At 37.7% G+C, this 25,179-nt stretch overlaps 1 protein-coding gene and 2 long non-coding RNA genes across 5 annotated transcripts in view; 1 reads left to right on the forward strand and 2 right to left on the reverse strand.

The window, feature by feature from the left end:
* Positions 1 to 87: 87 nt before the first annotated feature.
* On the reverse strand, positions 88 to 10,091 carry LOC111268537 (uncharacterized). Its single transcript, XR_002685280.2, has 2 exons — positions 9,669 to 10,091; positions 88 to 1,044 (listed from the first exon to the last, which is right to left on the reverse strand). It is a non-coding gene; the product is annotated as an uncharacterized LOC111268537 (long non-coding RNA).
* Positions 10,092 to 13,257: 3,166 nt separating this feature from the next.
* LOC147752363 (uncharacterized) lies at positions 13,258 to 15,675 on the forward strand. The gene is made up of 4 exons (XR_015314262.1): positions 13,258 to 13,359; positions 14,399 to 14,486; positions 14,743 to 14,824; positions 15,397 to 15,675. It is a non-coding gene; the product is annotated as an uncharacterized LOC147752363 (long non-coding RNA).
* Positions 15,676 to 23,518: 7,843 nt separating this feature from the next.
* The window catches only part of LOC111268523 (uncharacterized), a 29,181-nt gene continuing 27,520 nt past the window's right edge, over positions 23,519 to 25,179 (reverse strand). For all 3 annotated transcript variants that reach the window (XM_022847557.2, XM_022847556.2, XM_086971729.1), the window contains one exon: positions 23,519 to 25,104. In XM_022847557.2, coding sequence (XP_022703292.1) covers positions 24,993 to 25,104 — 112 coding nt within the window. In that variant the 3' untranslated portion in view covers positions 23,519 to 24,992. The remainder of the gene's footprint in view (positions 25,105 to 25,179) is intronic.

A 25,179-nucleotide genomic window follows, 5' to 3' on the forward strand; every position in this document is an offset into this window, starting at 1 on the left:
ACACAATTTGTCATAGTCAGTTAGCTTAGATAGACGTTATGAAGTGGTGTATTTAAACATATTGGTTTACGTATTTATTACGCCAAGTGACACACTGTATATTAAGGCACTGTATTCGACCGTCAGCAAAGCTTATAATTTCTACCTGTGACGACCCAATACTCATACAGCTTAAACAAGCATGTAAGGCTTCATACAGTACATATAAGCTCTACGTTTGCTTTCATCGCTAACAAAATGTCTATAGTTTTTTCTCGTTCAATGTCATTTCGTCTGTAAAAATCCAACGTTAAATCAATTACTTATTTTTTAGATCCCCTTAGCATTGTACTTCTCATCTGGGTAAGTTTTATTTGATTGATAAGTTGTCAGTACCGATAGCGCTTTACTTAAACGAGCTATTCGAAATTGCGATATATATATATATAGCGATTTAATCTCCATAGCATTAAAACGAACATTATTAAACGTGCTCAGGTACAATTTAATGGTTAAGTCTACCTAGGCCAAAAAAGCAGCCAATTATTCCTATGAGAAAATTCTCTCTAAATATTGAAACTCATACTGCCTTCAATATTCCTTAAAACCTTTAATTCAGTTTTGATATATATTTCTAAATTTAAATTCGCTTTTGATGAAGGAACAAATCTTCACATGGCAAGTAACTAAGCTAAATAAAGAAGTACTCGTGCACCCAACGAATAATACACCTTACATCTTGTTCCTAAATGGTATAGACAGATTGTAAATGCTGCTTCTGTGAAAAACGGGAGCTTTCCATTATTAGATAAAAGGGCAAATGTAGCTTAGTGAACGCCTGTCAATACTATCGTTTCCCATATTCTACAGTATTATGACTGTCAATTACACAAAGATATAATGAAGAGTAAACGTATCTTGATCAGTGACTGCAATATATTCGGAGGGAGTCTGGTCTTCACATAGAAAGAAGAATTCCGCTGTGATCATGATTGCATGCATCACTGATCTGTACCAAAGGCTTCCGCAAAATCCGTTCAAATAGGCCACCTGAAAGCTGACCATCTAGAGCAAAAATGAAAATACACATCGAAATAACAAGTTAGAGTATTTACCGTAGAATAGTTCTATTAAATAGTTCTATTAAATTAGAAAAATACTTCTATTAAAGTATTTTTTGTGAGGTCTAAAACAGCCCCGACCAATTTTTCGTCTTCGTCGCCTTCACCGTTAATGTAGCGTTTTCCAGCATCTTCTATTTCGGTGATATCCGGCTTTGCTACGGCGACGAATCCAATGACGCACACTGATACCAGAACGGAGATAGTTCTAGATATATCGATTTAAATACAAAAGTATTCGAATATTAGATTCAAATTTGGCAGAGGATCGCGCTGTTAGCTAAAAGTAATCGACACGCCCAAATAGCAACTTTGCCGCCTCTTCTATTCTGAGCGGTGAGGACCTTGAAGGTCTGATCCCTTGAAGCTCAGCGATCATATACTCAACTAGCTAGGTCCACTTTATGGATTGACAGAGTCTCTAATAGGACCGCACGTAGATCACGAACACGAGCCACAATGATGGAACTCCTGACAGGTGAGCTTCTCCTAATGCGCTGGCATCAAAGAGGAGCGGCTTTTTAGCTAGTCAAATAGAAACGGTCTATGCTGACTTTGAATAATAGATCTCACGTGCCAGTAATGGTAGAAATACGTCGATACAGATTCAGTCGTCCGTATATCGCTACGCGCGGTGTTGCCGTCTGTTTAAGCAGGTGAAAATATTAATGCATTTTACGTTTATTTAGGTGCAGAATTCTACGTGTTAACATTTTGAGCACAACGTTCTCTAAAAAAGCTAGCGTTTGAAGATCAGTTTTTCAGATCAGAAAAACATTCAATAGTTCAACGTCAAACACCTCCATGAGATTCGACAGAATAATTTCGAAAACGTATGTGTAATCAGACAGCATGTACAAAATCACCTCGTACTCGGTTAGTTGCTCTGCGCAATGCGTAGGAAAAAAACTGCCATACATAAGTAGAAGATGCTTCAGAGCTCTGACGAGAGTATGGAGACAGTTCCATTGTTGCCACTAAAACTTCAATTTGCATTGAAAGCTTCCGTAGTGTTTGTCCGTGAAAGTTATGTTGTGTGTTTGTGTGGCTGATTTGATGCGCCCTGTTAATCCTAGTCTGAAACTATTTTTCAATACAGCCGTTAGTAAGAGAAATTTAAATCAATACCGACCGTTAACAAACGAAGAGATCTAAAGCAGCTGACAAAATTCATCGAGGATCCTCGCCACACCTTGCGATATATGAATAAGTGTTATGAACTAGGTACTATTGAACACAGTTATCTCTAGTTCTGAATATGTTGTTAGATTTCAGATACATAACGAAACGATTCACTTAAAGGAAACTGACATTAACCATTTGATCTGGTTGTTTTTATGATAAACGAAGTTTCGCGCAGAACATCACTGCAATTTAATTGTTCTTTGGCATCTATATCTCATGAAGCACGTAGTAACAGTGAGAGGCATTTAAATAAAGTCTATCATAGAACATTGTTAAGATGTTAACAATCAAGAGGCGCTCAGAATTATTACCAGATATACTTACGCCATCTGGTATCTGAATATTTCCCTTAAGCCTTTCACGGTAGAAACGATGCTATTTTTGAATCTAAAAACATTATATGTAGCGGACGACAGTTCGAATACTTTTGAGCTGGTCCCTTAACTGTGTAATTATTGTACCACTAGCAATAAAAAAAAAAATACAAATTCACAATAAATCGAAAAAAATACCAAATATCTACCAAACATCGGGTCTTTCACTTTAATATAACAGCAATTTATGTCTGACGTAATTAACGTTTCTAAGAATTTCAACTGGTTTCAACGATCTGCAAAGGAGACAAATAAATGAACGAGGATACCTACGATACCCATTTTCTCTGATTGAACACGGAAGAACACTTTTAGTACTTAACAGCCCGATGGAGAGAGGATTTGGATGTTGTTGACGGAATGGTAGGATGACGCGACAGGAAATATAAAATAATTGAGAATAAAAGCATCCATTCTACTTTCAAGTAAGCTTTTTAAGACTAGTGACTGAAAGTTAAAAACGCATTCTTTGTTTGTCGAGAAAATGCGATAAACTTGGAGCTGGCAGATGAAAGGTACACATCACTAAATGAGTTAGATGAGCGGGAAAGTTCAAAAACCCAAATTACCAAAAAAAAACTAATGGAAGATAACATTTTGACCTCGAATCAGGCGTCGTTTCGAATAAATCGGACGTTTTCGTATTAATGTTAAAAAAATGGCTGCCGCGAGCAAGTTATAACTATCTTTGTTTTCAACGGCACTTTACCCAGTAATGTCTACCTCAGAAAATATCATGACTCAACACAATAAGTGAGGAATATTCGCGTGCGATAGGAACACATTCATTTTACAAGGGCCAAATATCGCAGGCCAGAACTAGCAATTTAGGTGAGCAATGATTAAGGTCTGAACTTCCCGTGGACACAAGTGTCAGCTTCTTATAATTGCTTATAATATAATAGGACCGAGATTTACACTCTTTGTTTGCTTCTTGCGCAGCTGCCTTGGCCATTTTGCCTGTCAGCAAATTAGCAGAATTGGTAAGAACTTTGGAGGCGCTCTTTTCGAAACCTAAAGTATACGTATAGTAGGTTCACATTTCAATTTATCAATTTTACCTACAGAAATTGTATTTAGTAAAGCTGCAAATAAATTACCATGACCCATTCATGCCAAATTGAAAACAAGTTGACACTGTGTACAGTTATAGATAGGTGTACAAATTTGCTTTTTCGTCTCTATGTCAACTGATCATATGCGCTAGAATCGCCGCAAATAAACTGTTCAACTTTCGTACATACAGTTAAAACTTTTCTAGAAAATGGCGGTTTGGCTTTCCTTCCGGTCAGAATTCGCACTACAGAAGATCGTCGTACGTTAAAAAAAAAAATGTAACAACCTTACAGAAGAAGTCATAGTCAAATTTCGTTCAGGATTCTATTAATTCCCTTCGACTTTGAACGTCTACGTAGAAACTATGAAAGTTGACGTTTTCGTTACTCTGCTATTAGCGTCTCAAGACACTAAAGGATTATACGCCGCCACAGTCTGAGATAACAGAAAACGTTGATTCATTAATCCAATTAGCTTTAAGCCCACCGTACTTAGGCTTCTCGCCCTTAGCGATAACAGTAATTTCCATAATTTAACCCATCGGTCTCCTCTTCAACGTATTCTATAAGTGTACGTTCAAGCTCCTTGCATTGCTTCGCGTCGTTGCCAGACACGATTACAACGGCGCACTGATGAAATTGCCTTATTTACATTATGACTAACTGCATTGTTTGCTAGATGAATAAAATCATGACAAGACATTTTTGCTTATGCTTCTGTGACACGTAATTAGCCAACCGTATAGGCTGTCTAGGACTAGTAAACCTGCACGTAAGGCCCTAATCGCCCAGTCATTCATTCTACGAAGTCAAACAAACAATAGCCAACGCCGATGTGGAAAAAAATAACGAGAAGTGATTTGGAGGTATTTTCCACAACGGTTACGTCGACAATGAGTTTCGTTCGTGATGATGTCGTGCATGATGTTGTTGACCTAGGTTACACAAAATCGGAGTCAACAGTGCGGTCGAGATATTATAGAGTGTCAATCACGAGGTGCTGATTACGTGCGTCATGTCACGTAAATACTTGCTACGTTTTCGAATGGGGAAGCTGAATTGGTGATTGAGAAAATTCTTCAGACGGTCTAATCTATTCCCGTTTTTATTATAATTTCTAAGGGGAGCGTAGTTAGCCATGTTTATAGCAGTTTCCTGGGTAATTCGTAGTCAACACAGTTAGATGGCATTCGATAACTGCTCGATTATTGTCGCCAAATACCAGCTGAAGTCTAATATACGAGCACTTTGATTCTAACTCGTGTTCATGGTTCGGAGTTCTTCGTTTATTTCTGAACTGAGAGCTATGATTAAAAACTTCAGTGAAACTCCTTCAAACTGTTGTAACGAAAAGCTCTGACCTTACATGCGTTCTTCTGTGCCATGGACTTACGTATGATTGCAAGGATACGAATCAAAAAAGAACAGCGTTTTTGAAAATTTAATGAGTTCTGAGGATGACAAAAAAAAGTAAATGAGTTCAATAAATATTGTTTTTTTTTTAGTGAAAACTGGACAGGTATCGTGAGATATTTGCCCCACCTTGTTATCCTAACCTATAATGATTCAACTAAGATATAATAGTAATCAAAGTTAATGCAGAATGGTGGCTAGCCAATCGTTGTGCTAGTACAGCCGGACAGCGGCCTGAGTCAATTACAAACACGCCTCACCAAATCTTAGTTCGTACTTTCCTAATTTCTTTTCAGGGAGTAGTTTACTTCATGTTCAACAATCTGTTAATTGCAAAGCATTTTTAGTGTTCTAGGAAACGATCGAAACATCCACGCGTTAGAAAACAAACTTTGCCTTGTTCACCAGCTTTCTCTACCATCGCATATAAGTCGGAGCTAGGTGTCGTTTCTAGGTCGAGCTATGTGAATCAGATAACATCAAAGCCTTTGTAAAAGGCTGATCAAGCCTGCTTTGTAAAAAAATCGGATCAGATCTCTTTAGCTAAAACTAGAATGAAGTGAATATGGCCTAAACTTGTTTGCTTTAACGAAAGGTGCCGTTTCATGACAGTGGCATCGAATGAATAAAGCACGAACTGTGCAGATAACTTCGACGAAGTAGAATTCAGCGACGATGGTAAAACGTACTCTTGTAGATGACGCGGCAGTTTTGTAAAGGACTCAAACAGAACATTTACCTTGTTCAAACAGGTCATAAGTCGAAGAAATGTATTGATTTTGCATTACACAGTGTAGTTTAGCTTGTATTTGTATGTTGTAAAATACAATGAGGATACTGCAGGTGCTATGTCTGTAACGTGAGGTATCGCTAAATGGCTTAAAATATTATCTACCGAAAGAGATGTCAAATGAGTTCAAGAATTACCAATATCATGAGGACAAGACAACCTTATTAGCTTACAAGATTTCGTTCAGTTTCCTTTCTAATGATACATTATTTCGTCCATTTGTTCTCTTTTTTTCACGTACATTACCCAGTCGGTACCCTTTTTGCAGGGCAGTATGATCCCCTAGAGACTTCATAAATCGTACAGAAAGCAGAGAATGAGTTTATAATTTTGCATTGCCTCTATATTTTCTTGTTGCGAGCACACTTCCCTTAATTTTGACATGACAGGAGCTTCCAGAGAAACTAACCCGCAAAGCTTTTTTTCCAGCAGCATAAATACGGCACTTTATGGATATTGGTGCATCTAAGAGTGCGCTTGCCTGAACGAAATGGATACGCAGCATATTGGTAGCTGTACGGTTAACTAAGTTCCGCACAGTCGGAACTTCATTTACCAATTTAGGGTGACACTAATCGTAATGGCAACACTGGCACTTACGTATAGCTAAGGTGTATTAACTGCCACGCTATCAGCAGGGTCCATGGAAAGCCATTTGTGTACGATTAGAGATGAACGACAATGTGTTAGGTAGATTGAAGGGCGCGGATTGGATCGTGAATCGACTGAATTTATTTTGCCCAAATGAAATGGACTAAACTAAGACACAGTGTGTGCTTTCGTAGTCCTAAGTACACTTCATACCTATTTGAAGGGTAAATGGTGAGGTTTTGCGATTTGATTAAAGCTACAAATTGGAACTGCTCGGTTTCTTGATCTCTATTCAGAGAGATACACTTGTTCAGTAACGCTATACAAACGCAGCTGCTAATATTAAAGAGTTATTAAATTCAACGTATTCAAAAAATTTACCTTCCGGTATGAAATGTTTGGCTGCAACTACATGAAGAATCTAGTAAATGCCGGCGTTCCATTTAGGTATTTGCTTTACCTTTTCTTAGGATCCTCAAAATCCTGAGCATTCTGCCCTTCCCTTTCAATATCGAGTAACGTTACTGCCGATGTATTTTAATTATATACGATGTCCAGGTAGTCCAATGAATAATAGTTGTAGAACATAATTTCTAATTGTCCTTTACATAACTTCATCTCAATCCTTTGTTAGTTTTACTATGAGTACTAAAGTATTACTACTTTACTTTCAACTAGGACTCCGAATTGAATTCCAGAATAGACCTGATTAGAGGTGCAAAAAAATTGAAGTTTTTCATCCACGACTTGAATAAATGAGTTGAATGTTTTCAACGTACCCTTTAGCTCGTATCTACAATGTCTTGTTAGAAGGCAGCTTTCGCACTCAGACAATCTTCCGAAGACGCGCTTATCAAAGGAAACTGTCTTTTATGACGTACAAGTCCACTCGTTGTATTGCTCCAAAGGTAATTGAATGTAGAGGAAAATGTAAAATGTTAAAAGTAATGGCAAAGGTTTTTCTAGTCATGACAACGCCGTTAGAAGAGCAGAAAAGTGAATTAAATTTGAGCGCACAGCACTGAGACGAGTTAACATGCTCAAAGTATAATTACTGATAAAACTATTATGAATTATAAGCCATTACCTATCGCTATCGTAAATCAATAGCTATATTGCAATGATAATTTATTTGATGAGCCCATTATTTTTTATTGATCGCGTGTTCGTGATACAGATCCTTCATTAAATACATTAACTCTAAGTAAAAACCTTTTTTGACGAAGAGTGTTACCAAATACGACGCTTTATCTCGTTTTCTTGCGTATTTTTTGCTGCCGATCATTTCGTTAAGGTTAAACACAAGCTAGACGAAGAAGAACATTTTTCCCACACACTCGCCAATAATAATGTGTTTCGATATGCTATAACGTATTTGGATTTATGATTTTATTTTCTTTATTTATTAGGTAATTTATAGTACACGAGTAATAATTATCAATAATTGTATACAACGCAGGTTATGCGCCCCGAAACAGCTGATCCCCCACTGCGTTGCTCGACAGAGAAATTATTATTAAAGTTAGTACACGAAGATTTTGCTGCAGTATTTAAAAGTGTGAAAGTTTAAAATCTTCATTGCCTTTTGTGGCCTCTAAAACTAGGAGCTGGATTGATTGAAACATATGAGTTTACAGGAAGGCCTATTATACTTGTTCTAGCTAAATGCGGAATACGTTTCAACCTTATAGGAGAACAGTATGGAACATCGAAACGTAATTATATGTAAAAGTTAGTAAATAAAATTTACTTTATGAGTATAAGAAAATTCTAGCATGCTTAACGACGCGGTGAAAAGAATCGCTTTACATAGTAATCCAAATGTGCTTCGAATTTCCTATAGCTAATGAGACCACGTGCCCTGAGAATTTATGCAGGTACTACCAATACTCAAAACTTCTTGATGTCTTTGTTTGGCACTATTGAGAACTTCCCAGAGAGATGCGGTGGAGAAAGAGGGCAATTGTCAGTCCAGCAGAACGAATATAGTATTGTTGACCCGCTTCTAGCCTTAAGACTCGTAACGATATACTGCCCTTTGATTATGCTGTTCTAGTATTACATTTTATAGAAAATTACAGATTTTTACAAATAAGACGGTTCAAATCATATCAGCTTACGTTCTTAGTACGTGTGACGGAATGATGTGGATCTTGTAATTTCGAAAAATTTGTATGGAAGACAAGAGGTTCTTGATACGCAACGGTGTCTATATATCACATATAACTAATGCGTACTTTCTTTTTAACTAATTCCGAAAGATTCATGGAGGAAACTATTTTATAGAAGTCTTATTCTACTGAAAAGTTTTAACGAAATGTATGTATGTATAATTTTTTTAGCACTAGTGAGCACCGAGTAGAGTTCTGATGCTACAAAGCAGCCACGGGGTCAGTATTACTGATATATGCTATTTAACTTTGTGAACCTCGCATCGACGGTTCAGAGTTCTCACATATGGGTCTCACATATAATTTTTAAGTTTATCTTGTATGAGATGTTAACTTCCTGCCACAGTATCAATAAATCAATCTTAAGAACGTAAAGTTTTTTTAGCTAATTATTGTAGGCACAGATTGGTGATATTTATAGATTTTGGTTTACGAATGTGTCTCCCTATTTACCCGTTTGCTTCGGCTTGATTTGCCTGCCCAGCGCCATCTTGCATTATATTGACTTCTCTTAGCTGATTTTGATTTGCTTTATGTCAAAATGCATCGTCAAGTTAAATCCTATACCTGTAGAAGTATTTAATTCAGGTTTAAAATCGATTTCGTTAACATTAAAATGTTAACGCTGCTGTAGTTGCCTCGGGGCAACTGATAAATAATAACTAAAAAAATTATACATATGTGACTTGGTCGTTCATATCCGCGTTATTTGATTACTTTGAGTGAGTTGATTAGAGTGCCGAACAAACAAACGTCCCGAATGTACCCAAGAACGTCCTGAAGAAGTAAACTTTACCCCAAGTTTTAATTAGCAATATAGAACATGTTTATACAGATAAATAGATATGGCAGTATAAATAAATAAATATATATATAGATATAGACATATAAGTAAATAAAGCACACTAGAAGGGTCAACTTCGATTTGGCGATGGGTAACGACCGCTCAAGCTTTTGCTGGCCCGACGATATTCATTCTGTTGACTTACAAGGTTATTATATCAGTATAACGTGCCTGCGCATCTAACAGTCCGTGTTGTTGAAGGGAAACAGCGTGCACCTATGCGTAAATCTGTAAAGCGCTCGATTTAGCTCTGGTTTGTTATTTCACTTTTATTGTCACCAGAAGTCATCTTTCAAAGTTGGTCCTTTGAGAAAATGGCTTTTGCAATCCACGAGACTTCAATAGTTCTAAATCTGCCGCTGTCTGCGCACATTTTATAGTTTCTACCTGACCGATCATCGTCACAATACAAGGCCGATTTAGCCTGACTGGTGCGCAAACAGCAGCAACTGCCTGTCACTTTGTACTTTTCTTTTAATATTAGGTGAGGGTCCAGCACAAACAACTCATGGGCTTAACTCCTGTCATGCTATGGTTAGCTTCATGTCAACCCAGCTGTCAGGTTGGATCTACAAACTTTTACGTAATGATTATACATTACGGCTGTTTAGATACATCCTTTCTCATAGACTTCGATATTTAGGCGGGTCCGCTGCAAAAGGACGCTCTCCATTTCATCGACAGCCAACCACTGCCCGTTAATATCTCTTTCTGGTAGCTATTTCAGGCAAGAACTCTGCCACTATTGATGGAAGACCAGTTCGATTTCTAAAATGAATATACCATCGAGACCAACCAAAATGGACTATCTCACTTACCCCTTTCCGATTCATACATGAGCTCTATTTAGTCATTCTATTCTGCACTCACAGATACAACTGGAAACTGATATGGTCGCTTGCGAAAACTAAACTAGGCATTAAGCATAGTCTAATTTAACCTGCTGATTACCTATCGGCAGTGAATCTTAAACGATGAATTCGAAAGTATTTAAAATGCAACCCTAATAAAATTATAAGCCCTCAGGAAAATACTTAGGGCAAAATTAACCTGAGCAGACTTAATTATCTTTAGAACTTTCTCGACAAAACAGATTTGCTCAGTACAGATTTTGTGGATTAAATGATATTAATTAATTTGAAAAAAAAAACCTATTTTCAATATTGTTGGACTTGCAAAATGTCGAAGCATGCCTTAAGTATAATAATCGAGCGACCTACCCGATTCGTGACATTTCGATGAAGGTCGATTACGACTGACTTTCGAAAAATGTCATGCTAGATCGACTTTTTTTTTGGGAAAGTTATATTTGTCATGAAAACTTATTTTCAAAGAGTCACAACGGGGAGGATTTATACAGTGCATATCCGTTACTTGTGGCGAAATCTGATGTGTGTGGATCGGTTCCATAGATCGAATTTAGACCCCCATGAATTTTAGCGGAGTTGTAACGTATTTGCTTACTAAGTTTAGGGTCACATGAGATGGTCAGTTTCGAAACAGACACCTCGTTTCTGAAGGAGCTAACCGCTCATCTCAAATAATGCCTAACGGCTCAAGTTCCGAACTTAAAATTATGAGTATTTAGCATATAGTAATAGACTCAATTTACAAGTATCACCATCTTACCCATTGGTACTAGATCAACATGTTTACTTCAAATACGTTGAATGCAATCTATATAAATTGAATAATGTTATCCGTACATTCTGTTCAGAGAATCGATCGCCGCGTAGCAGATATTACTACAAGGTACCACAGCCAAGGAGACCATAGCTCGGAAACTTGTTGTCTTAAAATCACCACCATTTTACCTTACTGGCATTCCACAGCATTAGGTTCAAAGTGTTTTTCTTAGTACTACGGTACCAGTTTAGACGGCAGGCACTATTTAGATTTTTGCAACATGAGATAACTCTGTAAAAATTGCGACTATTTTTTTTTTATAAATCAAGCGGTATGTCGCTGCGCTGTTTTCATCGAAAACTGCCTTCGGCTTGAGAGCAACGATACTAAAGTGAGGCCAAGTACATCATAACACTGTATGATTTGGTTCAAAATCAATCAGGATGACTATTTGGAACGTACGTAAAGGCTGTTGTTCTTGCCTGTGTTATTGCCTTTCTTTTGTTGATCTAAAGCAGTATCAAGTAGTGATCCTGATTTACATCTCTGCTATTTCCCCTAAAAATGAGCCTTTTGTTTGTAGCCTGATTATCGTATCTTCAGATAATAGCTGAAATGGAGTTACTTTACCAAGTTAGATTAAAATAAATACAATGGTTGAACATTTCTTAGATTGATAGACTCTTAGATTTCTTAGGAGATCAGATCGTTGATTATTCATGAGAGAAAAGATATCGTATCCAGCCAGAATGAAATTCCAATACACTCCGAGACAATTGTGAGCAAACGTCAACATACTCCATATTAGTCAAAGGATACCAACCTCAAAAAACAGTTTCTTGCCAGTTTTTTGTTTAAAATTAAGATCTCGATCGACCTCGACGCGTTTTTTCTTTTGCGGAAATTAAACGCAATCTTGTGCTGAAATGTCAAAACAGTAGCACTCACAAGACATTTTATCTAACTTTTGACGCATTTTAGATTGCGAACACAGTTTTCGATGAGAGAAATGCGAAAGGCCGAGCAACTAATATCACCCAATAGACTAGATGTATTTATAGATACATATCCTTTCCGTGTACAGACGTCACTTCCTAGGTCTCACTATTGTTATCGATTTCAATTAGCTTTCATAACCACTTTGGCTTCGTACCTAAACCATTTTTCCTTCATATTTCCTATTACAATGTTTTTCTTGTTGCTTTATTCTTGCGATCTTACTTTTCTTCAATGACCCTAGCCATCATTTTATTAAACCTCTTCAAATATTTGTTGCCTGTTCATGTATTCTGCTCGTGATTACATCCTCATTATACTAACTTGTCACCTGCCCAGCTAAACAATAGCTGCCCTTTAATACCGTGTTCCAAATTTTACCGTTCTTCAATTGGAGTTAATAAGTAGTCGATTATAGGTCTTATAACTATGGTAGTTGAAGCCGGGGCCTTTTGCTTGCGACTCCAGTTCTCTCGCCATGCCGATTGCCTCGCGGCAGCCACCTTGCCGTAGCTTTTAATAGCTGTTTTGCGGTTATTATCATAAGGCGAGCCTAGTTACTATGCAGGTAGACGTTTTTTTTGTGTAATAAATCTGGTTTTCGATCATTTACGACTTATTTTTGTGCAAACTTGCGTTGAGTTATTTTTTATGAACAATGTCGCGTTCAAGACGCGGATGCTTATACAGAAATTTATCATCTAGATGGTAAAATATCCGTGTAAGCAGCGATTTCGACCAGCAAATCCTTGTCGGATGCAGGCATCACGATTCAATGAACCAGCCAAGGGAATAAATTGCGATGGATTTTCACTGTCCAAAGACAGGTCCCTAAATCAGCAAAATCCATATGAACATTCTCGCGTGCCGGAAGTTAACAATCAACCTGCCTGAAAACTAATATATGTCTCATAGGTGACGTATTATTTCCAAGTTTACTCGGCAAATCATAATGTTTATTGAAGATGCCTCCTTTCCAATAGGTTCTAGAAAATCAACGAAGCTTCCTCGAGACTACATGTGTCGTTTCTATGGATAATTTGAAATTTTACGATAAACAATTAAACACGCGACGCACGCCAGTATAGCGTGCCGGACATCGTTAAAAGTCATTTCCCCAAAATCTATTCACATAAATAAGACTTCAAATATAAAAGCCTTCCCTTCACGATAATACGTCAATAAGACGTATGCGCAGTTCTGCCAAACTTCAGGTAAGAGTGTTTCTGCACTACCAAATTTATATCTAAGTTTTGAGCTTTCAAATCTCGCCACCTAAAATATCGCATAATTGCGTTCAAGTACCTCAGCTGCAGAAAAAGGAGAACTCTGAACATAACCTTTGTACGTAAAAAGCTAATTTTCAATCTTCAAAACGTGTAGTTTCCCATATTCTGACTTAGTCCGTACATATAAGTCTTCGATAAGATTTCAGTGATTAGAACAAAAGCAGTAGAGTTTTCCCGTTGCAATATCGGACAACCAAAAAACATTTTGTATGTCATTTTTCTAATCCCCAGACATAGGGCGAGAACAGATAAGGGTAATAAAAACCCAAACAAGTTGGGTCGTTCCTATGACTTCTCAGTACGACGTTAAAATGAAAATATTGATATGAAGAATAAATCATTGCTTCTCAGCAAATATGAATGTAGATAGAATTATATATTGTTGAAAGGTCTTCTATTAGCGAAATGAGATAATTCTTCTTCTATTTATCAGCAGACGTTGTTGACACTGAAAGCGGACCAACTTCAACGATCTGTCCTGCCACTTTCATATTATCAGTTCCCCTTAATTAGCTTCCAAATTATGCTTTACGCCGTATAGTCTCCTTCTTCAGACAGCAGATTTACGACAACTGTGTTGGGAGGCGCAATAGATTCCAGTAGCGTTTATCTCGTGGGAAAGATCAGTTTGCCCTAAGGATGTGGTTACGTCACGAGACACTACGTATCTTTAAAAAAACAAACAAGAAAAAAAAAAAAATATATATATATATATATATATAATGTAATTTTATCTTTATTTATGACTTTAGCCTTTGTATAAAATTATATTTGACTCTTAAACGCCATTTCGAGAACGCCTGGAGATAGTAGGCTAATTGTTCCAACCGTAGTCTTACCTAGGCTATTCATTCTCAGGCACGACATATGAAAAAAGGACTTCTAAAGGCGAACGTTTTCAATTCATATTAAATTACTGTTCAGCTTCATAATTACTCCTGTTAACGTTCAAATGTTTTTCCAGAATGATCATCCCGTTTCTGGTTGTATTTAGTGTAGCGTTCGCGCGCTGCTTGGCAGCCAATGCCGATGCCGCTGTGGACGCAATGAAGGTAATAAAGCTATTTCACGTACTTCCTACGTACCACACGCACGTCAGAACCTCGTTCGATAATGCGAAACCTGTCAAATCCCACCGAAATCTAGTTGGTACTTAGTAGTTTTTTTTTTTTTTTAGCGTAAGGTGCTTTAATTTGAAACCATAGCTGAAGATGCTTTTATAAAGAATTGCGCAGATCACATATATTGCCAAGAAACCGATCAGAGAACATACGTTGAGAGGCATATCTGCCGAATATTTCTTTGCAGGCCTGCTCTAAGGATCTCGGCATCAAAGAAGATGTCGTCAACAAGCTCGAATCAGCCATCCGAGGAAAAATACCGAACACAGGTATATAATTAGGCTAAATAACAGATAAAACACATTTTAGCAATGCATTTAGATGAACACTTGAATAAATTTATGAAAGTGAAACATATAATATTTATATATTTATAACAGTATTTTTATAGTATGAAATTTCACACAATTAACGCTCAACTAAAATAGAAGTATTCAATAAAAGTGATTTCTATAATAAAAAATAATTTAAGAAGAAAAGTAAAAACGAATCTGAGTAGAAACAACATAATACAGCAAAGAAACGATAACATCAGGGCCATGTTGTCAGCCAAGTAGGTAATTAGTTTAAAAATGAAGGATAAATAGTTTAGATTCAATCACTCAGATATAACTACTTTGGTTGTAAAGCTACTGGCTGAACATAAACAGTCATGGAGGCTTCCTTTCGTAGATAGCTGAATCTTGAATGTAGAACGTAAGGCAGCCATGCTCCACATTGAGGTCTTTAGGCCACTTTATTAAAAGTTCTATGCGGCAATTATATAATGTACTGGTAATATATATGGGAAGATTAACTCTTTCGTTTGCGTGTGTTTATCGGTCCATGAATATGATTGCAGATCAAGATCCCGCAAGACTTCAGGATGATATCAAAACACAGGTTACTCAGATGATGAACGCCTCTGGCGTCGGTAATCAGATTAATGACCTTTCCGACTGTATCTTGAACAGACTGAAGGACAAATAGCTGCTAATCATTACCACGAGTTTATACCTGGTGGAACAAAGCGGATCGAAAAATTTATTGCTTTAGTGTGCATATGCATATTTTTTTGGTCTCCTCATTCAACTCCTATCCACTAAAACAAATGCTGGATAATAAAACGGTTACAAAATGATGCACTGTCTTCAATCTTTTATAGATTAATCTTCTTATATAATAATAATAGCTTAGTATACATATATAATAATAAAAAAAGACAATCAAAGCCTCAATGTAAATGTCGTAAAAAATTGATAGCGGGCATAAACTAAGAACCCCATATTCACCAACGACGTATCTGTGTGTTTTATCTATGAAATTCAACTGTCATCTTAAAATGATGGTGGTTGCAGTGATAATACGGTAAAAACAACACACAAATATCACTTGCTGCTAGTTACAGACGTTAAAATCTGTATATAGACAATGATAATCTCTACTTTGAGAATGGGTTACACCGAACTGCATTATTTCTCGAAAGCCGTTCTGCAAAGTGGGTTTTTGGTACACGATTGCTTTACTTGTCTACGGCAAACTCAATTAGGATCATTTTGGGGTCCAGATACTCTAAAAACAGTGCCCTGTTGCACTTTGTTATATAAGCTAGGCACTAACAAGTTCTACTAGCTGGATCTATTCAGGAAAATGCAATGAATACTCCTACTAATTGATATAGGGCTTTTCCATTTTTCGTTGCAAGCAAGCAAGCTGAAATGCTTCATCTAAGGCTAATATTTAGACACCGTTAGATCTGATAAATGAACTTTGGGTTTTCGCGGATGCACAGTTTCTGGGGCGTGAAGTCTCTAATTGTCAGCATCTTTTAGGCTAATATTATGAAAACAAGTGCTGGATATATATATATATATACACACATACACACATACATTTGCCTTTAGCGTAATTCTATACGTAGATTAACCAATCAAAATTCATTAATATCACCCACCACATTTCTCTTTATTACATGCAGATTCTTCATATATGCACGCTTACAGTTACCTCACTTTCTCTCCAAATCTTCGTGTGCAATAATAATTTAGAACAATTCGAAATAAAAACACCTACAGGGCGAAACACAATAGGATTGCAAAACAAATCCCTTAAGTTAGCGATGAAAATTAACGATGTCTGAACTTGCTCTCAATGCGCAAATTTGTCTCAGAAGCACTGTTAGTGTCGACTATATTGGAAATTGTTCCCTAATATCAATTGTCCAATCAGCCCTATGGTGGAAGGACATTGAAGAAACAACATCCGCGGAAAAGCTCTTGCCTAAAAAGTAACTTCACATCGAATAAGAACAGTCAGAGAAGCGAACAAGCCAGGTCGGCACAGTGTTAAACACCGACGACAATGCTATAAGTATACGTAGAACTTTAATTCAAGTTAAATCTTTTTTAGACAGCTGACCGGTCTCCGAATTGGGCTTCAACAAATGCGCCTTTTTAGTAGCCAAGGTAAAATTAGTCCCTTCGAGAACTGTGCCGCTCTATAAACGTCTGTAAGTCCACGTATTTGTTGGCTCAGGCCGTGCGAACCCAAAACGATCAAGAACAAATCATGGTCAATTTTGGTATTGTCGATCTTAGATACCATTGTGCTTGTGAGGGATTTTAGGCAAAATTGTATTTGACTAAGCCACTAGCATTATCGACTTAGTACTTCAAGGACCATTTTTCAGACGGTTTATAAAAATAGTTAAAAGTAACAATACAATAGCTATGTCCTCACCCATAGATAGCGTCCTAAACATTCAAAAATCTCATTGAGATCGTTGCATCTGTGCACGAGCCGTCAGAAACAGATCAATAAAAAAACGGACATTTTTATAGTTTGTCTTTTTTTGACCATCCGTTACTCAACTGTGCTACGAGAAGCACTGATGGGTGCTCGAAGGCATTTTTCAGTCCTCTTGCCAGATTCAGGTACGGCTAATATCGGATTAGCCAAAATAAACGTTAAGGACCATGTCGGACATACCTAGACGGTAAATGTCACCTTTGCTGAATCTCCGAAATATATACGGCATTTTTTTTGTCAGAAGGAGGTTTTTTACTACTACTTACTGCGAGAGCTTACGTGTTGCTGAGTTGTAGCTCCAAAGTAAACCGCAATGTATCCGGTAAACGTCAACACTAACAAAGTACTTTCATCCATTAGATATGTAAAACGAACGTCCATCTTGAGGTTGGCTGAGAAAGCATCTAATGAAGTATGACTTAATACTATTGGATTTCCATAGGTCGTATAAGTTGGTAGAAATCCGTCTCAGATGCCCCGTCGGTGAACGACAGGGCAGTGAGTCATGCAAACTTTAGCTAAAGGCGAGACGTAAAACCACTGTGAATGTGGTCGGTTACGCTTCGTGTGAAAGCGGTGAGTGGAATTTGTGGAGCTTGATATTTCTTTTTTTGATTTTGTGTAGCCTGCAGGCACTCCATCTATGAAATGGTATACCAAAGTGCTTTCGCACAAGTTTCAGAACCTAATATTCCTACGAAAAAGGAATGTTTGTACATGAATAATCTCAGAATGTATTTCATAACAAAACGCAAAACAAATGCAAAAAAATTGCATTTTTGTATAAACCGTTTTTAGGTTAGAGACAACCTAAATTTACGACATATATATATATTTATATAACTTTGTTTTAGGACATTAATAAACTCCGTCAATAAGTCCACCCCTCTCTAAAGCCTGAAACGAATCAGTGCCTAAAATTGAATGTTAACATAGTTTAACATAATTATGTTGCCATTATTCAATAAACAGGAGCCCATTTAAGATGCTTTACAAAATACGTAGAGATTGATGGATTGAAACCATACTTTTGGGTTGAACGCCCGACCTAGGAACACTAAAAAGTAATACTATACTCCATTCAACACATACCGTGTTTCTTGGTTTTATTTCTTTCGATTAGGTATAAACTTTTATGGTTTGCTATTATTATAAATTTTTTTTCTCATCAAAATATCGGTATGCCTAGTTAGTAATATTTTTGATGATAATTTTTCGTATTTTTTTCTGCCGAAAGCCGGGTCCTATTATAGGTTCCAACTGACCCAGACTCTTCTGTGCCCATAGGATTCAAATACTGGCACCCAGTCAGATCGCGACCATATGAGCGACTACGGATAGACTTTCGTTCATATCGGAAAAACCAATAATTAACTCTGCGAGCGAGCACTGTTCGCTTAATGAACGCGCATGACTTGGTACTCACCGAAAAAAAATATTTACATTATAATACATGGCGTGCAAAAATACTCAGCTGTACACCGACGGTTGCACAGGCTGGCTGTACGTAAGATGGACGATATGCGACTTGCAAGCCATCGCATTCATAGGGCCAATAGGGAAGACCAAGCAGTTCTTGAAGGTACTGAAGAAATCGAGCAACGACGCCAAAATGCCTGTCGTCTCAGTAATAGATATCGTCTGAGAAAGACGGTATGCTGGCGCTTACGCGACGAAGTATAGATATCATTCAAGATAGACATTAGTGGGAACAAGCTCACTTTATTATTGGGTGCTAGAGTTAGCTGTAGGGCAAGATTTATGTAGCAAGCTTACTGTATAAACTTCGATAACTACTATTGTTTTACTGTTCGCGATGTGTGAGCAACGCATTACTCCCACGGATTTCTAATTTCTGACCATATTCGCTATTCAACCCGGATAGCCGACTGTTAGGTCGGTTGATGACGAGGTGCACCCAATGGTATAATGCGCCGCCTACAATACGCTCAGATAGGAGGCCATTGACTTGAAACTCAGGAAGGCGTTAATAGTGCGAAATGAAGTTTTCTTGAAGCACATACTTGAATCCAGGGAGCAAAGGACGCAAAGCAACCTCTGATCGAGTGCAGGCTCAACGAAAGGGACCGGCTCACACATAGACTCAGAAGAAGATTACGAGAGGGAACGGGGAAGCAATTTTGCTTTCCGCCAAAACATCCGTCGAGGCAAATTTGCAAACTTCGAGCAACGATTATCAAGTTAGCACTGAAACTAACACTATTAGTCAATTTGAACATTTTCAGGGTATTTTTTTTCTAAATTCACATATTTAAGTGTTACCGCTAAAGCCAGCACCATCATAATCGGTAAAAAATAGATATACAGAAGGTGTCCTTAATTTTAATATTAATATCGCAAGATACTAGAGTGTACAGACGCTACAGTTTTCGACCTAGATCCATCGGGAGTATGTATCCATCTTTGACACGGAACGTATAAACACACATGTGTTAGCGCATTAGGAAGAAATAATCCAGCGGATAAATATGTCTAATAGTTGGCTGCGGACTTCTTACCGTTCGCCTAGAGATAGGACGCGAAGAGTTTCGAGGATCTTCCTGCGTTCATATTTGACGTTCTGTGTTAGTCAGTTGGATAATCGCACCTATGTACACATGTTGAAATGTTATGCAGTACTACGAAATCGCTGAGACTACGCTGTAAATTGCGGCCAACGCAACACAGCATTCGACGATAATAGCATCGTGTGGCGTTATTTTATTTTTACATTTTATTTATTTACGCTTTCTTGACCCAGAAGAAAAGTTGATTGAATAAATTCTCCAGCAATAATTCCAATGCGTAACTTTTCCTACGTAGCATGCCTAATTTGGAAGGGTAATTGAACCTATCTGGCTGTCAGAGATTTATTTAAATTGTGTTTCTTTACTACTTTTATTAGAAACAGGACAATATTGCTTAGGTCCGTACAGATTGTCATACGCAAATCTACACGTATTTGTCTATACGTCTAAATTTGCGGCAGTTAAATAAATAAGGCGACAAATTGGCAAGCATCAGAAACTAGAGTGTCGGAACAGAAGGCACATTAGTTCTAACAGTACTTAAGAAAACTTATACACCCATAATTGCCGATTGTATCGTTCACAAGCAGGTTCGTGCTGCAAACACATGTTTAGGGTGCACGCAACGTAAAGTTAAAATGTGCATATATACGTTCAAACAGGCTCTGTATACAAGCGCATAAGTCAAAGGTTTTCTCTTGACGGAAACTGTTTATGCTGCCGTAAAGCATTGACCGGGCTTTTCCGTGCAGATTCATGCAATGAGACGGTTTTTAAGTGGGCCATCAGAAACGTACGATACGATGTCGACTCTTCGTTAAAGGTACCCAACAGCCTCCAGCCTCTAACAGAAAAACTGTATAAATCTATGTTGCTGGCTTGTGGCCCGACCTTCGTATATGCATAGTTCATCTAAAGATTTACTTCATTACTATTGCAATCTGGCCATATTGTGATTCAGTGCGGTGCTTCAACTGTACTCGTCAGTTTCTCTAGCGATCTACCCTAGCGATTGTCAAGCATCTTGTAGAGTGTAGTCGATAATATCGACTTAAAGGCTCGGTTGCTTTAAGTGAGTCCTAACATTTCTTAACGATAAATGATGACGAAATCTATATACACTTGTAAATCTGGCCTCTGTAATGAGACACAGTTGGTTGCCTATGCTCTGTTCCTCGAAGCTTTTGCTGCTAGCCATTTCATATCAGATCGGGACATTTTGAAAAACCAATGTCTCGCTTAGGTAGAAGAACAGCTCATACTCTAATTAGACTGCCGCCCGACCCTCTAATATAATACCGCACGACATTTTTTTCGGCCATGTTTAGAAGTAACTTGTGTGAGAATTTGAAGATAGCCGACGGCAGCCGCTCAGTTGTTCAGTGTCGCAAGTAAACTTGAATCGATCAAGGGAACATCATTAGATGCGTAGCAGTTCAGTTTATGATGTAAGGGTATTAAGAAAATATACTTGTCCTTCTTGCTTATTGTCCTAGTTAGTGAAAATAGTATAATCAAAATCGTTTGTAAAATACATGTTTCTGTGGTACAATATGTACTTAAGTCCTTTTGCTAAACTTGCCTTGGGACTTCATGAAAACATGACTTCTTGAAATGTCTCGACATTGAATGCTGCGTTCTGTCATTGTGTCTCCTCATTCAGGGGGCAACGATTCAATAGAAACACGATCAACTGATGTGTGGAGCAATAAAATCTATTTCAGACATACCATTGAAAGAAACTACTTTGGAAACTGAAGAAAAAACCAAAGCGGTTTTGCAAGTAAACCCGATTCACTTTTGTGTTTGGAAGATGGGCGGCTGAACGTACGCACAAATAATAAATACATATCCGAAATCGGCCATCTTGTGTCTTGTTTCATGTAAACGAAGGTAAAAGGACACTACTTGACCCGAACGGTGTCACCTTCACTACATAATAGACATGTTTAGGAATAGAATTACAAACCGGAGTATCTCTTGTTATTTTGAACGGACCTAGCTTAGGTGAATTCGTTGTGAAATACTAAACAATCAGATCAAACAATATGCGCAATAATATGCAGGCAGAAATCTTTTAAAATGTTAATGATTAAAATACAGCAGAAACATACAGTTTGGAATTATACTTTGAAGTATTGCATTAGGCTGGAATTCTAAAAACAAAAAACCAGCTTCAATTAGAAAAAAAAGATGATAGAAATTCATGATTAGATGAATCATCGTGTAGGAAAAGATCACAAAGGGCTGACTAAGGGATTGGGTATGCGTAACGTAAAGGCGTAGCAGGGCAAACATTTTTACAATTGATCACTAATGGAAGCGCGGCTAAGGGGACAAGACGATTGGGGACAATCGCAAGAAAAAGCAATTTGCGTTCTTAAAGAAGACTAGTATACGTTAACGGAAATTTGTGATAATCATTTACATTAATATTGCTCTTGGAGGAACCGAGAAGGGGTTCAAGGCCCTTAAAGGACGAAACAGCCGGAAGCGGGGGCCAGCGGTAGATCTTCGTAAACACCGTCATAAATATGGATTCGATCTGTAATATTAAGAGAAAACGTCCCTTTAAAGGCACACGGCCATTGTTGGCTTGCTCATTTAATTTGCTATTCTAGCGGTACGTTATAAACAAGCACTTCGAAATTTCGAAGAAGTACTTCGAAATTTATTTTAATCTGATAATTGTCTATCATGGCTGAAACACGTATAAAGCTCTGTGGCCCAGATAAACTGAGTATTTACTAACATACATTTTTCCTAACTTGTTGCATTGTCAGACTCATCGTTTCGGTAGCATGCTGTATTCTAAAAAGGTTCTGCCACACGTTATCCTTTCAAGTATTTTATGTATATAAAACTTTGTATATAAAAAAAAATATTTTCAACCTCATTATATATTACGTTCTCCATTCAACTTGTGTATATCTTTTCACAGAAATATAAATAAATGCTTATATGTTATATAGTAAGGTAATGACACTATCTGATAATGTATGTCACATAATACAAAGGACCTTCGGCCCTTTAGAACCAGAGACTATACATGTATAGACGACAACCTCGCTGGTTAATCATGTTTATGGATGTAAATACTATATGCGATCCTGCAAACCTCGAAAATCAGCTGCCTCAGCCGGTAGCAAGAAAATGGTCTTATCTATTGATATTTTTCGAACGAAGACAAGGCGCTAACCACCGCGTTAGTGCGTGTAATCGCCCCAAGCGGCGTTTTCAATGTCACCCTATGTATATACACCTATATCAAAGCAGCCGGGTGCATTCAACCCCTCGCTGTGGCATTTTTTAATTCATAAAATAAAAACTTTTGTTGAAAACTAAAAATAAAACTTTTTTTCTTGGCTTTTATGAATCAGCTGATAATCCGACTATCGAAACTTTTTGCACACAGTCTGTCCTATCTTGATTGTCGTTTTCTGACCGCAACAGCAATGAGCATCGTTGTACGCTGGGTGGATGGATTAATGCAAAACTAGATTCACTCTACTATAGGCCTTGCGTAAATACCGTCACCGGCAGTTATTTCATGGTCCATGCATTTGGCCGAAATATTCAAAGAGCCAATTTCATCGATGAAATTAAAGCAAATTTAGCTACCTAAAGGTACAGACTAGAGTCAAACCATCATCTTTGACGTCTTCAAAAATTTATTAGTCTGTTTCTCTTTAACATCGTTCATTTATTATATTGCTAATTTGCTTTCCTCTTTGGTAAATGCTTTGGTGTCATGAGATTTTTGTTAAATCTCAATCTTTAGTGAGCTTGCATGTACCCGTGGTCGTAATCAAAAGCCAAGTATTGATAAAAGTAACATTACCTTGTAGTCTTTTCTCGTATGGTAATGTTCGTAATTCGAAATTTCGTATCTTTTTCACATCTCTCTTACATCCCGGATTACCCTGTTCAAAAGGGTTCGTCGTTCAATTCCGTCATCTGAAAAGCTTCAGACAGCTCGGTCCGGAAGACTGAAATCCAGGTAATCAGAGCGAGCTATCCGATACATCGATAAGTATGCCATGTAGTCGTTGATGAATCGTAGAAACGTCCGTAAAAAGGGTATTCTTCTCTTTCCTTAGCTCAAAAGTATAACATAATCGAACGTTCGAGTTCCGCCCCAGTCGGAACAAACAACAACAACAGCTTGGTTGACCGGTAAAAAATAACTACCCAGCGTAATAAATAATGTCAGGAATATCTCATTTGTGTATTTAAACTAAATGAACGATGAACGTTAGGGTTCTTGAATTAAACGCGTGCATAGGATTAGATCTATCTAAACAAAGACACTCATGCAGATCTGACTGGCGTTGAATCGCTCCCTATATAACATCGACAATAATTTTGTTATCAAGTTCGATACCCTTAAATTAGATGACAAATAAAGACGGCATCCCGTGCTAGCCCTCTATGTCTCTGCGGCGAGCTTAACAGCTGTTCAATAGCGGCTTATTAGAGTTTGCACGATAAGCTTGACTAAATGCGTGTACGGGCGTAACATACTTAAACATACGTGGGAGAGAAAGTCAAATATCTTACAATATCCTACTGTATGGCTGTAATGCCACATCTGCGAAATAGGTAGAGGCAATCTTGTGCTGCTCGTTTTAGGTCACTGATCGTATACGCTCGAATCGCAAAGCCCAAACACAGGTTCGACCCACAGCCTTCCGAGAGCTTTCTTTTGTATTGCATAATATTTATAGGATCTGCTATATAAAATGTTACGATGTTATACATAGTTAAATTCAATAGTATTATTATGACAATTAGTCCGTTTGGCAGTTTCAAATACCTTCTGACTGAGAAGGTTTACATGTGTAATACATAGTCAACTCATCCCGTTGGGACGCGGGCATGGCTGTAACAGTTCTACGTAGAAAACATTTAGTCATTTACATTAGCCATAACATTTAGAGAGACTTTAGCCTATTTCGATAGCAGCGAACAGAACGGCTAGTGGTAGTGGTTCATGTTATTGCAACAACAAAAACACGGGCCTTCTACTATCGGGGTTCGTACGTGGCCGCTGCCATTAATTAGCTCTAAATAGAGTCCTGTAACTGCAGCATTCGCCAAGCTCTCACCGAAATCATTCGTTTTACTTATTGATCTCTTCGACTAAGAGACTGGCGGGCTGTTCAAATTCGGCAAACATGTGACACTCGTTCTCGAGGGGATCGGTTGCTGAAGCGCAGATGAGTCCGAAACAACTGCAAGTAAAAGCGAACATGACGTTGTGAAAACTGAATCGCTCGAAAGCGTTGACCCGTATCGAACGTATACTT

This window comes from Varroa jacobsoni, unplaced genomic scaffold, assembly GCF_002532875.2.
Source record: "Varroa jacobsoni isolate VJ856 unplaced genomic scaffold, vjacob_1.0 scaffold_1297, whole genome shotgun sequence".
NCBI lineage: Eukaryota > Metazoa > Arthropoda > Arachnida > Mesostigmata > Varroidae > Varroa > Varroa jacobsoni.